Below are 15,674 nucleotides of genomic sequence, written 5' to 3'. Positions count from 1 at the left end.
TGTGGTGATTTTCAGCCTCTGCGTTTCATTTTATGACTGCATGAACACAAAAACCTAATTTCCAGAGCTGCTGTGAGAGTCACTTCATGAGAATTTTACGGTTTCATTTAAGAAAATTTTCATCATCATACTGTATACACACAGAAACCTGGCAACCTGTCAAAATAAAAGTATGGTTTAACATGTAACAGAAATATATTACTCTCGTATTACTTTTGTACAGTATAATGTACATTTTTAAATAAATTTAAATAAATCAATTAAATGATAAATGTAAATATTACAACCAGATGAATCACTTAATTGTAGAAAAAATAATACAATTATTAGCCTATTAAAATGTTTTAAAGGAATATTCACACGATTTGTCTACCATGTATTAATTTCAACAGTAAACCTCAGTCTGTTTCCCAAAAAAATAAAAGGGTTAATTTTCATTTTATTTTTATTTAAAAAAATGAATGCCTTCATTTGATTTTCAGAAAAATTACAGCAAGAATTTCTGGGAAAAAAAGAAAGAAAAAAAAAACTGGGGCCCTATTGTTCAAAATGTTAAAATTGAGAATGTGGGACTTATGTTTTCACTGAAATGAATGTTTTTTGTAATTACACAGAGAGTAAAACACCTAAAAATGTCAGGTACCGATATTTGTACCGTATACCAGTTAAAATGTAAACGGTAGCCAACCCTACTCATGACTCATGAAATCACAGTCTTTTTGTTTTCTTACTCTACCTCCTGCAGAAAATCGGCTGTGACGGCATCATTGGTTCTTCTGCAAAAGAAGACCGGTGCGGCATCTGCAACGGTGATGGCAAATCCTGCAGGATCATCAAAGGAGACTTCAACCACTCCAAAGGGATGGGTGAGTCAAGAGGAAAATCAGAGAATCATTTGTGTTCATCTGACATTAATACAAACTTTGAGTCTTGCTGTAATGCGTCATCAAGTCTGCTGGTGTTCAACACAACATAGACTAAATTATACAAGAGCCTCAGCCTCAAACCTCCTGTGAAGGACCACCACTACAGTTTCTGTGTGGCTGTCTTTAGTTTGGAGTGGTGTGGGCTTGTTGAAGAGAGAGGAAGTCTGAAGGAGAAGCACTGAGTTTCCTCTTCCACTGACCATGTTGGTTTTGTGTCTCTCAGTCCCTCATAGCCTTTGTAAGAAGGTTTCTACGTGTGTGATGTCGAAACCCAGAGCTGTTCTCAAGTGTTTCTCATGTAAGATGCATGGTTTGATGAGTGTGTGTATGTGTATGTTTGCTGTTTTGATACAAATTATTCTATGGGATTAACACCCAACTGCTCTTGAATTTATTATTTTAAACACACCTTTACACTAGGGGAGTTGATGTCCTGATTCATTTCAACACAATATACTGTACACTACTGTTCAAAAGTTTGGGATCAGTTAAAACTCTTTTTTGCATGTTTATGAAATAAAATTAATATCCCTGTTGTTTTTAACTAAAACTAAATATATTCAAATAGTTTCTGTAAACTACAGATAAATAGAAATATAAAAAAGAGAAGGAAATGACAACTAAATTGAATATAAAATTAAAATTGAAATTATAAAAATAAATTGTAATTCAAAATATGAATAAATAAAATAATAATATAGAACTTTTTCTTGTGTCACCAAGGCAAAAATACAGCCAAAAATGGTGAAATATTAATCCAGTTTAAAATTACTGTTTTCTGTTTTAATATATTTTAAAATGCTTTCTTTACTCTGCTATCACATAAATCCTTCACAAATCATTGTAATATGCTGATTTGCTGGTTAAGAAATGTTTCTTATTTCAATAGAGGGTTTTTCCTGGGTCAGAATTGGTCTTCGGTGGTGGCTGACCTACATGGTCATCCACACACAGCAAAGAGTACCCTAGTACCCACATGATCTGCAAGCCCAATATTGACAATAAATGTTACATTTAAAATAAATACAAAGAAACTAGGGGTGGCACGGTTCGGTTTGTTTCACGGTTTTAGAGTCACGGTTTTCGGTACAGTTCGGTATGTGCTATGTTTATGGAAAAACTATACTTTCTAATAAATAAAAAAAAATGAATATTCTATCCAACTACAAGCAACAGCACAAATAAATACAATAGAGTAAAGATACAAACAGTGATTTTCATTTTTAATTTAAAAAAAAAAAAATTTGGGGGGCAGGTCTAGCATAAGTTTTTAGGTACAGAAATTGAATAAAGTAATCAAATGTAAAACAGCATTGCATATTGGACTGTATAAATTAAAGATTGTTCTTTATTAAAGTTATAAAAGCTTTTTAATCAAGAGCAGTGAGTGATTTCTTTGTTGTTGCTGTTCGATTTATATAAAGACTGTCACTTTAAGAGAATGCACTGATACAACAGGCATACGTTCAGCCGGCTATGTCTGCTGTAGGATACTTACCAAGACGGGCATTTTGACATATTTTTTTGTGTGAATTTGTCCATTTTAACACAATAGCTACTTCAGAGAGAGCTTAATATTTGCGAGCGTTCTGAGGCGCGGGTTTTCACGGAGCGCATGCACAATTTTTCTCACTGCGCACTGTCAAATTTAAATTGAACCGTGGTCCCAGAACGTGCTGAGCCGTGTGGGGTGAAGGGTGAAACCGAATAGTTCGGGTTTTTTTCATCGAACCGTGCAACCCTTTAAAGGTCCCATGACATGGATTATTTCCTTTTTTTTTAATGCTTTTTAATGTTTCCTTAGGTGTACTTATATTGTTAGTATGATTTTTACATTTAAAATTTAGAAATAAAAAGCATTTTTTATATCCTGATATTTGCCCTCTGGCTTGAATGCTCTGTTTGAAGGGGCGTGTCTGCTGTGAGACTCCGAGTAAACGACAACTGTTGTGATTGGCTGACATCTTTGCATTTGAAATGCGTATTACATGTGGAACCCCTCTCAAATAAATATATATATATATATATATATTACAGCTGTCGAGATTAACGAATCGTGGATTTGTTGATTATATAATTATTTTTTCGATCTTTTCCCATCACATGAAAGGCTGCAGTGATGAGCAGCATTGAGTAGACAGAGTCTGTTTATCGCGTGAATGCAGTGATCTCGTCATTATTGCAACACGTTTTCTCTCACAAAATGCTTTCACCACAACTAACAGCAAACACATGAATACAGTAAGAGCTTTGTTGTGCAGCATAACAGCGTCATTCATTGTAACGGCAGTTTGGGCAAGTGTGCAGATATACTCGCGATGTGTGAGAGCTCCGAAAAAAAAGGGAGCGTTCTTTGATCGCTCTCTGTAGTTAAATCACAATTTAAATAACAGATTTGTTTCATGCTACTAAGAGAAACAACGTGAAGTTGATCGTTTAGTCACTGGCTTGATTCACTGATGCATAAACAGTATTAAACGATTTAGAAAGAAAGTCTGTGTGAACTTGAATGATTAGCTACACATCAGAAATCACTGATCACAGATCAGGCATTAATGAACAGGGTTACTCACTGTTTGTGGAGGTGCTGTCGAATCCATATCATAAAAGTCTGTTTGTAACGCCTTTGCTGACATTGCGACTGAATTATATGTAAATATTTGGGCGGGCAAAGCAGAGAAAGGGGAGGTAACATTTCTCTTTACAACGTCACAAAGAGGAGATTCCAGATCAGCCCGTTTGAGCTTCCATTTTCTCAGAGGCAGAGAAAGATAGTAAAATCTCGATTTACATCGATTAAAATTTTTAGAAACTTGGGGACCACATACATGCTAGGGGAAGTCATATTAATGTTAAAAAACCTCAGAAAGTGAGATTTTCATGTCATAGGACCTTTAAAGCAACAGTTTTTTTTATCCTATTTATTCATGAAAAAATGATCACTGTCATCCTTTTTTGCCCTCTTTGCAAAAAAAGCAGTGATTTTTTCCATGACTGGCTATCATAGTTTAGAAAGATAAAATCATTTTTTTAAAACCTGATAATTATTTTAGTATAATCATATCAATTGAAAACGTAGTGTTAAAAGGTATAATAGTGTTATTTTTTACCATATAAAATTTAATAAAATTAGCAGCTAGCTAGCAACAGCTTGCTTTGTGCTTTGATCTAGTTTTATCTCACTCCAGTCTAACTTTAAACTAAATTGTTTTATAGGTAATTAACTGCACATTATCTTAGGCCTATGCATAATGTGGATTATTAAGGCTAAATTTTATTAAACACTCTTGCTAAATGGGGGTAAGCACACTTACTTTCTCATTTCATTATAATGAATCGGCTCAAAGGAGTCATTAGGTCGCGAAACGGACTTTAGCGGACGTGTTGTGTGGTAATCCTGGTTGTTAGGACATCGCAAAAGATTTGTTAACACACACGCGCACACACACTTCATAACTGGATTTTTTGCATTTATTTAAAGTTATGTCAGCTGCATGTGCGGAATGTTTGTCACAAGTTGTAAGAGAAGATAGGGCAACTTTTTTTTATTGCAATTCACACCCAGCGGTAATTCAGCCCAAAATATTTTCCGAATGCACCACGTGAAACATGGATTCGATCTTCCGACCTTGGGATCAGTTGATTTTAATGCGAGGAGAGAGCAAAGACAGAACTGAAGACGGAGAGTGTCTGAGCGGGGGTGGGGCGCTGTGCTCGTTCTCTCTGTCACTCCGTCAGTAGCCTGCTTCACTCACAAAACCCAATTACAGATCAAATAAGGCTTTGGCGGGACAAAAATGTAGGGAAAACCCTGCAATGTTAAAAACAGTTGGGCTGCTTTTGTTTTAGTAGAAACCATGATACATTTATATTTTCAAGATTTCTTTGATAATTAGAACGTTCAAAAGAACAGAATTTATTTGAGATAGAATCTTTAACATTATAAATGTATTTACTGTCAGTTTCGATCAGTTTAATGCATCCTCCTTGTGGAATAAAAGTTTTAATTTAGAAACTGTAGTGATCACAGACATGTAAACGGTAGTTTGTTTAATTGTGTTGGCTTGTCAAAGTCAAGACATTTGGATGTTTTTTTGTTTTTGCCAAAATCAGTAATCACAGAAAAAAATTCAAATTTGTCTTGTTGAACTTCTCTTTTCTGCTTAATATGGTGTTTTCATTTAACCGACATGTGGTCTGTTTCTGTGGATGATTTAAGAGGTTAAAACTTTTTTTTCTCCTACTCATCGGCTGAGTAAGGACTCGTGCTCTTGGGTTATCTGTTATTCGCTGGATTCAGTCCGGATGACTCCAAGGTCACATTGTTTGTCTCCCGAAACAGAGCATCCCAATGGTCTCCAGCTGTAGCTCCAAGCCATCATCATCCTGTCCACTGCTGAATGTGGGAATAAGTATCTATGCCCAGCCGTGTGTGGAATAAGTTAGGACAAAATGAAGGACTTCAGACTTTGGGAGGAGTTGTTGCTGAGCCAAAGCTGCATGCATACTGTTGGAGACAATCAGAATTCTTATTATTTAGCATTGCTATCATGTTATGATCATATCGAAGTTCTCCGTTTTTTTCTTGGCTTTGTGCATGTCAATGAGGAATTTGACATAGATTGATGGAGTAAAACTGAACATCGGTGCTGTCAATCTTGTATCGTTCAGTGTGACATGATGTTGTACAGTCTGTTTTGACTTTTACTGAAGATCTAATGCAATCTGACAAGCAACAGCTGCAAAGGACAGAAAGCACTTGTACAGTTTTCAGCATTTCATGAGGGAAATTTCTTTTGTTTGCAAGGCCACATAAAAACAATTAAGCTTTTTTTCCCTTTTAAATAAATCTCTGAATGAGTCTTTGGGGAAACCAGTCTTCACTGTGTAAAGGTGTGTTTTAGTGGTTCTTCAAGAGCAGTCATGAGAGGATTTCACTCCAATAGAAAGATCAGATGCTCACTCTTTCACATTTAACCACATTCTCAGTGGCTTCTGCTTCTGCTTTTTGAAAGATACAGCGTTTGCTCAGTCAGAAACAGAAACATCAGCCTCTTATTCGTTCATCTTATAATGGGCAAAATTGAAGCAAAATTGATTCTGTTACTGGACTGTTAGATACTTGCTGAACACTGATCCTATGTCTTTACTAAGGCACTAAAGGAATATTTCACCCAGAAATGAAAATACTGTCATCGCTTCTCACACTGTTGTTGTTTCAGACCTACACATCATTTTCATCTCTGGGTGAGCTGTTCCTTTTCGAAAGGTAGACATCATTGATACAATAAAGTTTTATGACAATTTCAGCCCGTCTTCCAGAAGAGGCCAACAAAGGTGTGACAGAAAAGCTTTCCTACATCTATATCCTCAACTTTCAATGTTTGAGATGAATTTCTTTCCATAAAAAAAATCAAACAGAAAGCGAATCCCGAAGTACAGCAGTTAGTGCAGGTCCTCCAGATGTGGTGGCATGTGAACGAGTGTGTGTTTGTGATCTGGGCTCGGTGTGTTTTATGCTGTCGGGTGGCCGTCGTGAGGTTCTGGGTGTTTAACAGGGGTTTGTGGTGCTGTGTGGAATGATAACCTCATGTTTGCGATCACGCCAGGACAAACATGGTGAGTAGAAAGCGACAATGGTGCAAAGTGTGGGGCAGTAAAGGACACCAGCCTGTCATCCGAAGCGGAGGGCAGATCATCTCAGTCAAGGTCACACTAATCTCGTCCTTCGAATGAGAAAACATGTTTCAGAAAGCCGCTAGAGTCTGACGTCTCCTCTTTAAATGAGCTGAACCGATGGCAATTACTCGGGGCCATCAGCGTTCCTTGCACTCAGTGCAGTGATGTATCTGAGCATCTGTTTCTGAATGTGGCCACTGTGTGTGTATAAACGGTACAGCAGACTGGTTTTATCCTTACTGCCCAGACACTTTGTGTCACAATGGTGTTTGAAATGGGAGCTGTGTGTGTAGGTCAAAGTAAAATACCCTGCTTCTGATAAACTAAAATACAAATTTATATAAAAACTGTACAAACCATACATATATATAAACTAGTAATGTCAAAAACACACAAAACTGTAATTAATATTACAATGGAAAATATAAAATAAAAATTATAATTATATCTCCATGATCATAAAATAACACTGATTTTAAATAACAATATATATATTTACTTAATTACTGTTATAAGGTAATTTGTATAAAACAGTAAATATTTTAAATAAATTATTTAAAAAAAATTATCAAATAAATTCTAAAATTATTATGTATAAATAAGATTTTATTTTTTAATGTTTAAAAGAACAGCTTTTATTTAACATTTTTGCAATAATAATAATAAAAAAAGCCATTTAAAGGTTATTTATTTATTTATTTAATACATTTATTCAGCAAGGATATGTTAAAAGAATCTTGAAAGTATCATAGGTTCCAAAACAATATTAGGCAGCACAACTGTATATATCATTATATTATATTATATCTACATAGTATTATATCTGCTATACAAATTGTTTAAAATAATTTATATATATATATATATATATATATATGACTGGCCAGGAATACACACTGTTTGTAGTGACAGACACATGTGCTTTATCCACACAAATGCACACCTGCACCTGTGTCTGCACACCTGTGCACCAGTATGAAATCTCGCTCGTCTCTTTTCATTTTCCACCCTTTTTTCTCTCGTTTCTCCTCTTATATCTCTCCTTCCCAAAGGTTATATCGAGGCAGCTGTCATTCCGGTGGGAGCTCGGCGAATCAAAGTTGTGGAAGACAAACCGTCCCATAGCTTTCTGGGTAATTACTCAACCTGTTGTCATAACAACAGTCTCTGAGTGAGACTGGAGCAGCTCTGTAATGGCTGTAGATAGGAATAAAGCCAGGTGTCTTCTCTAATGCTGCGCTACAACAAATGACACTTCTCTGCTGACAAGCTGCTTGTCAAATTAGGATGAAACTCACACTAAGGACATATGACACACATTTGCTTTATACAGCTCTTTTACCAATTAAGTAATTAATACTTATTTTGTAATGTTTTTTTTTGTTGTTGTTGTTTTTTTTTTGGGTGTCAACCAAATATTCACTTTTGTAAGTGAATGTCACTGAAACATGTCTGATAATTTTTCACCCCAAAATCTGAAAACAGGAAATATATCAATTATAAATGAAGCCATATTTATCAAATCTTATAAATGTAAATTATTTATTTAAATTCTTGCAATTAAGTACATCTATCCCCCAAATTTTAAGTACTAAGTAAGAATAATAATCATGATAATAATAATAATAATAATAATAATAATTATTATTATTATGTAGAATAATGCAAAATAATGTTAATTGCTAACAAGCTTAGTTTTCTTTAAAGAAGATTTATTTTACTTTAATGAAATTTAAGCATATTTATCCCCCCGAATTTATTTGTGTCCATGTTTTTTTTTGTGTGCAATTCTATTTAAATCGTTTTAATAAAATACTTTTTATAGCATAAATTAAATTGCATAAATTCTAAATACTTTTTAAGAATATATTGAATAATAATAATAATAGTGTCTATCTATCTTTTATAATTAGTTTTTGTATAAAATCTTTGCAATTATAATAATGAGAATTAATGTAAATTTGTGTATATTAATAATAATGCAAATTAAAAAAAATTTTTACAACTTAATAAACATTGCGAGAAAATGTGCTCAATTTTCATGAAATTGAGAATACATTTTTAACGCAACAATATTTTTTTTTTGGGGTGAAATAGGCCAGACATGGTCTTGATTTTCATGAGATTCTCACTTGTATTAAGCGAAACCCACTTGAGAGGATATTATAAATCATGAGAAACTTATTTAAGATTTCATTTGTCCAGCTGGCCCACAATTGATGAGCATATTCATTGTAATTTAATTAATTTTAATGAGTCAGAGGTTTTTGAAATGGCGCCTTCAACTTTCAGAATGAATGTGTCTCGCTGTCCAGCTTCACAGACATAATGCTGACAGATCATAATAACACTTCACTCTTCATATTCTTAAATAAGCATCCCTTCTCCCAAAGGTCAGTATTACACGACTGCCTGGGTTGAAATTATTAAAGTATCGGATATTATACACTGAGCTATGTAAGATTGTGAAGTTTACAGGCTTTCTAATGCCTCATTTTGGACACATTTTATATCAGCAATGCATGAATTTTTATTCTATAATGCCTTTAATTTAACACTGAACTGGCAGGATGCAATCTGTGCTTCATACGCAGGGCGATGTAAACATATGTTTAGCTTGGGTCTGCTTTGCAATCTTTTGTAAGAGAACAGAAGAATATTTTTTTAATTCTAGCCAGAACGCTTGAATTGACATGAAAGTGAAACCCTCCCATTGAGCTCAGCGCAGATGCTCTCCAAAACAAACCGCTTCATGTTTTCATTGCAGCAGACTGTGGGCAATCACATCTTCAGCCTCCACTGCTCACAAACTATCATGGAGTTAAATATATGTGTGTATAAAAATAGGATGACTGTGAGCTAATGATGGATGAATGATATGCAGTAGCTCATTCAACACAAGAAGTTCAAATACTTATAAAAAGTGTTCCTGTAGCTCAAGTGGTAGAGCATTGCGTTGTCAAGGTTGGGGGGTTGAATCCTGTGGAGCACATGTTAGGAAAAATTGTTAGCCTAAATGCAATGTAAGTCGCTTTGGATAAAAGCGTCTGCTAAATGCATAAATTTAAATACGTAATGGTAAGAATGTGTGGAAGTTTTATTTTAAAACAAAAAGATTGCTTTCAATTCTGGACTGTGTGAAGGCAGTGATATATTAATAAAAAAATAATAATAATAATTCCCACCATTAGCAGTCATAACAGTCAATCTAAAAATATTTTTTACAACAAACAAACAAAATAGATAAATAGAACAGATGTTTTACAAGAAAGTTAAATGCATTACTTGATTACTTGCGCAATTTACTTGCACTTTTTCCCTCATTATAAGAGATTTCGATCTGTCTACTATAAATGTTTAAAAAAAAATGTAACCAATTTAACCATTTAACCAAGTTTAAAGTCAAGAGGCTTAAGTTCAGCTGAATATTTTATTGTGCATCCTATATTAAAATAAATTTGAAATGTAATGTATGTGACTCTGTTCCAGGGTTATCATAGTATATATATATATATATATATATATATATATATATATATATATATATATATATATGTATACACACACACAAGCATTTCTCATTTTCCTTTAGTTTATCTCGATGTGCTAAAAAAAACACACAACAACATTACTAAAAATTTAAATGGAAGCGGAAAATATAAAAATAAAAACTAACACAAATAATAAGAAATATAATAGTGTCTCAATAATACTAATAAATGTTTTTCAATTGACTGCAATATAAGCTTCATAAAGTATGCTTGAATATGGTACTGCACATAATATGATTGGCATGCATTTTATGAAAATCTCCTTTTTGAAGTTAGCTACTGAATCAGGTCTGATAGGTCAAAATCAAGGAAGTTTGCAATGGAATAATCTCAAATAATTTTGTTATTTTGATAACTGAATCACAAAGTGTTGCTGTAATGATGCTTGTATAACATGAATTAGATAAATGTGTTCTTGTTTGACTGGTGCAGCACTGAAGGACTCCAGCAAGCGATCCATAAACAATGACTGGAAAATCGAGCTGCCAGGGGAGTTTGAGCTTGCTGGCACTACAGTCCGCTACGTGAGGAGAGGATTGTGGGAAAAAATGTCGGCCAAGGGACCCACTAAGACTCCACTCCACCTTATGGTAAATTCTTTTAGTACTAACATGCACCCTTTTCTTTCTTAGATCTTTGCTCTCTTTCACACATTTCTTATTGAACTTATTTTATCCACTTAATTCAGTGTAAAAAGCCATCCGCTGCACATTTTATTTCCGCAATCAGATAATCAATGGGAAATACTGTAGGACAGGACATGGTTTTATCAGGGAAATGATTGAATCATGAACACTCAATGACAATTCTGTCATTATTTACTCACCATTACTGTATGTTCACTTGTGAAAAAGAAGTGCAGTTAATATATTACAATTCTGCCTAAAAACACAGCCCTGAATAAAGAATGGCCCTCCAACACCCTCCAACAGCAACTTCTTCCAACAAACCAACAACAGTTTGGTGAAGAACAATGCATTTTCCAGCACGATGGAGCACCGTGCCATAAGGCAAAAGTGATAACTAAGTGGCTCGGGGACCAGAATGTTGAAATTTTGGGTCCATGGCCTTGAAACTCCCCAGATCTTAATCCCATTGAGAACTTGTGGTCAATCCTCAAGAGGCGGGTGGACAAACAAAAACAAAAACCCACTAATTCTGACAAACTCCAAGAAGTGATTATGAAAGAATGGGTTGCTGTCAGTCAGGATTTGGCCCAGAAGTTGATTGAGAGCATGCCCAGTCGAATTGCAGAGGTCCTGAAAAAGAAGGGCCAACACTGCAAATACTGACTCTTTGCATAAATGTCATGTAATTGTCGATAAAAGCCTTTGAAACGTATGAAGTGCTTGTAATTATATTTCAGTACATCACAGAAACAACTGAAACAAAGATCTAAAAGCAGTTTAGCAGCAAACTTTTTGAAAACTAATATTTATGTAATTCTTAAAACTTTTGGCAACGACTGTTCAGTAAAAATCATCTAGTTAGTTAATGACGTATTCAAACAGTGGTGAACTCTATCAACAGCATTATTTGTTACGATCAAATCTATTGCAAAATTTGGTAGTTTTGTATGTTGGTTCAGGGTTGGCATCATCTCTTTTAAGGTGTTCGGTCATTTCAGATCTTCATGGCTGGATCCAGACTGCTGCTTCCATAGTTCCCTTGGGATGATATATGTATATTCTGTCATCATTTACTCACCCTCATTTTGTTCCAAACCTGTACCAGTTCCACAGTATTTTTTCCCCCATTCTGCCGTGGTTTCCAATGTTCTTCAGAATATCTTCTTATTTTTGCATTCTTTTATTTTTCTTTTTTCATTGTATTGAATGCACATTTCATTATGCTTGTATTGTACTTCAAATCTGAAATATTTATTTGTATATTTTAAAAAACTATACTTGCAGTTAAGTTTCTGATCTTTTTCTAACTTAATCTCTGTACTCTATCAGTGTGGAAGATTTTCTGTGAATAATAGATTCAGTATGTGATGATTCAGACAAGTCAGAAGACTTGGAATATGGCATGCAAGTCAACTATCTCTATGGAATTAATATTATCTTTGGGTCATTATAAGCTCTGTATGGAAAGCTGCATGACGCTTCTTTGGAAAAAAATAACAGCATATGGGTTTGGAACAACAGTGAGTGAGTGAGTAAATAATTTCATTTTTGGGCAAATTGTCACTTTAAGAAAGTAAATGGGGGCGAATTTGATTTCATGCTGACTGTAACTGTCATGTTCTCCTGGTTACTAGTTGATTTAGAGTATAATTATGGCATATTTTGTCTTCATCATGAACAACTTTAGGATTAACAAAACATGCTATTTTATATTAGGAAAACATGGCAGTCTGCTAATCCAAAGCAAACACATAAACTGAATGGAAACAGATCATGCTAAATGTTTTGAAAGCAGTAACGCAGATGTTTTTTGGGACAGAGCTGCTGCTGAACCTGATGTCTTCACCTTCATGCATGTCTAGTGCTGCTTTTCCATCCGTGTGTCGACACAGACATCCACTGCAATGATTTCATCATAATGTCATGTGGCGTTAGGGCCCATTTACAAAGCTAAAATAGCTCGATGCAGCACGTTTCGAAACACACGTCAACAAAAGTTGAAGTTTGCCTAAAGTTTCTACTGATTTCTCCAAGTCCATGCTTTCAAAACAATCAATACAATACAATTGTTTGGCTTTTGATTTACTAAAACTGTTCACTGCATAATTACTTTTGCATTCTTATGATGTAACACTTTATTTACACTGCAAAGAAAAAAAACGATTTTCTATCTCAGTATTTTTGTTCGTTTCACAAATATCTCAACTTTCTTAAATCAAGACACTTGTTACTTTACTTGAGAAGCAAAATGACAAGATAGTAAGTCTTGTTTTCTGAAAAAGTATTAAAATTATGTGAGTGGATGTTTACTTTTTTTTATTAATCATTTCATGTTGAATTCAGTGTATTCTTTGCCATTTCTTTGTAATTATTTGTTAAATTTACCACAATTTCTGAGTGAAATCTTACTTTATTCTTACTTTTTTTCAGTGTAATTTATTTGTTGGTTTAAATTAAATTAATTAATTTCACTTTTAGTAATTTTAGTAGTTATTAAATTTCAGGCAGAGTTTCTAATGTTCTTTTTTATTTATGTTTTAATTTTACAGTTCTGGGGTCAGAAAGATGTTACTTTTCCTTTAAATTTATTTTTATTTTATTATTTAACTGTACACATTTACATTTGTGCATTTGGCAGATGCTCTTTTTCTCAACTTGCATTGCATTCAGGGAATAAACCCCTTGCTGTTGGTGCCATGTTGTACTCTCTTAACTTTAACTTGTTTCGATGGCTCTCTCCTCCTCCTACATTACCTTTTATATCTCATCCTACATTTTTCGCCCATTTCCTGTCCTCCTTCTCGTCCATCCACTCCACTTCTTCCTCTTTCTCTCTTCTGCTCTTTCTCAAGGGTCCTCATTATTTCTTTGCTCTGAGACACAGGTTGCTCCTTCCATACATAGATAAGTCAAGATAGTTGTGCAAACATTTTAATATACATACAATTTACCTGCGGTGCGCTTCTAACCTGAAGATGTCGATATGATGGACTGTTTGACTGTGTGGCTTTACTTCAGTCGTCTGTTTATGTTTTGAGCCTTGAAATCTACTATTATTTATACTATTGTATTTTTGAACATATTTTGAATTAGCTTTTTTATATTTTCAGCTTTCATTATATTTTCAGCTTTCAAATTTTCAAAAATTTCAAATTTACTAGCAATTTATGAGTGAATTTTTTTTATTTTTTAGTAAAAAATCTGTAGGTTTTTTTTTTTTTTTGCTTTCATTTATTTGTATTTATTTTAAATTTTAGTAATTTTAGTACTTAACATTTTCATTTCTAATTTTCAGTTTTTATTTATTTATTAATTTATTTATTTATTTTTGTCTAATTTTTATATTTTATTTAAATTATAAAATTATAAACACTGGAATGGGGAAATGTCCCAAGTAAAAAATATAAATGTATGTCACATTAATTTCATACTAAGTATAGTTCAGATTCAGAACATATTTACTGACATAATACTCAAGACTTATTGATATGAAAATTTTAATTCAACTTCTTTTGGAGTACTGCTTGCATAATTATTCATTTTTTTTTTATTTATTATAAAATGTGTTTTAATGTCACTACCGATGAGGGTTGCATGATCCTTGAATAATATTGGTTAGATATTTAAAGTTTACCTGAATTATACTTGCAATAGTTCCTCTTTAGTACGATCAAATATATTTCAGTGTATCCTTAGTTACATTTCACCACTATTCTTCACAATTAAAGTGCATTTAGTACAAAATTAGTTGTTCAAATTTAGTAGACTTTAAGTATACCAGTTTAGTATACCAAAAAAATTACAATTGCAGGGTATTAATATGTAGTATTTGTAATGAACTTAGCATTAAATAAACCAATTTCAAATAAATATTAGTATGTTTATTTCTCACTATAGTGGTATGTAGTAAAAAAAAAAGAAGAGCAGTTAATTAAGTTAAGCAATAACAAAAGACATCCATCTAATGCATGATAAGATTAACAATTTAGAAAATAATGCAGAAACGCACTTTACTGCTCACTATGGAATGAAAGCCAGTTCACTAATCCTCTAATCCATGCGCGTTGTTTCAGTTAATATCTCCTCAAAGCTCTTTATGATGAAGAGAATAGACCTGTAATCTCCACTCCCCCACAGTCACAGAGAGTTTGAAGCAAAAAGGTTTGTTTATTCCAGAGAGCCAGAAGGTGTCTTGAGAGAGATCTCTAATTAGTGTAATTAACCAGTGAAGCAGGCTTTAGATGAAGCTTTCCTCTCAGATGTCCCCTGGTGCACAGATACTCCACTTCAAACGGTAAGAGTGTTCTCAGAACCATTTAGATTATTTAAGCTAAATTTCTAATGTGTCTCTGGTCGTCTTTAGGCAAGAAATTTAGTGTTTTTCTGACCTTGAATAGATAAAAAAAGGCAAAATACAACAAATTAATGTCTCAATGCAAAAAAAATAATGGCCCTAAAAATAACCTTCATTTTTTATCATTTTACTACGGTAGTGAAAAGTGTGAAAAGTAAGTAGGGCATGTTTTCTTGAGATTCACTCACTGTATATTCTATTCATCTGCTGTTGGTGGGCTTGTTGAGTATTTTGAATGTGTGGTTGTGTTCTCTTGTGTGTAGTTTCATTCATGTCATTAGCCACTGGCTGATAGTGAGACGGCTCTTTTTGAGGGGTCTGAGGGGCTGTTAACCTCCACCTTCTGTGAGGAATGGCTCTCAAGAGATGGATCATGTGATAAAGGGTGTGCTGGAGGCTGGAGTCTCATTCTGTCCCTGGAAATGATTATGGGAATGAATGGAAGTGATCCTTTTTTCCTCATGGCGTTTTGGTAGCCTCTTGAAATCAGACCTGTGTGTGTAGTTGGGCTCATCTCTGAGCATTGCACAGGCCA

General features: G+C 33.9%; 1 protein-coding gene across 2 annotated transcripts in view; it reads left to right on the top strand.

Annotated features, from left to right (window-relative positions):
- The window catches only part of adamts17 (ADAM metallopeptidase with thrombospondin type 1 motif, 17), a 130,192-nt gene that overhangs the window by 84,871 nt on the left and 29,647 nt on the right, over nt 1-15,674 (top strand). Inside the window, exons 15-18 of one of the 2 annotated variants that reach the window (XM_059527461.1) lie at nt 746-866; nt 1,150-1,224; nt 7,658-7,738; nt 10,589-10,746. In XM_059527461.1, coding sequence (XP_059383444.1) covers nt 746-866; nt 1,150-1,224; nt 7,658-7,738; nt 10,589-10,746 — 435 coding nt within the window. The remainder of the gene's footprint in view (nt 1-745; nt 867-1,149; nt 1,225-7,657; nt 7,739-10,588; nt 10,747-15,674) is intronic. The other variant, XM_059527471.1, reaches the window with a different exon arrangement.

Source organism: Carassius carassius, chromosome 3 (assembly GCF_963082965.1).
Source record: "Carassius carassius chromosome 3, fCarCar2.1, whole genome shotgun sequence".
Classification (NCBI taxonomy): domain Eukaryota; kingdom Metazoa; phylum Chordata; class Actinopteri; order Cypriniformes; family Cyprinidae; genus Carassius; species Carassius carassius.
Note: the sequence above shows the minus strand (reverse complement) of the source record. Positions and strands in the feature narration are given on the sequence as shown.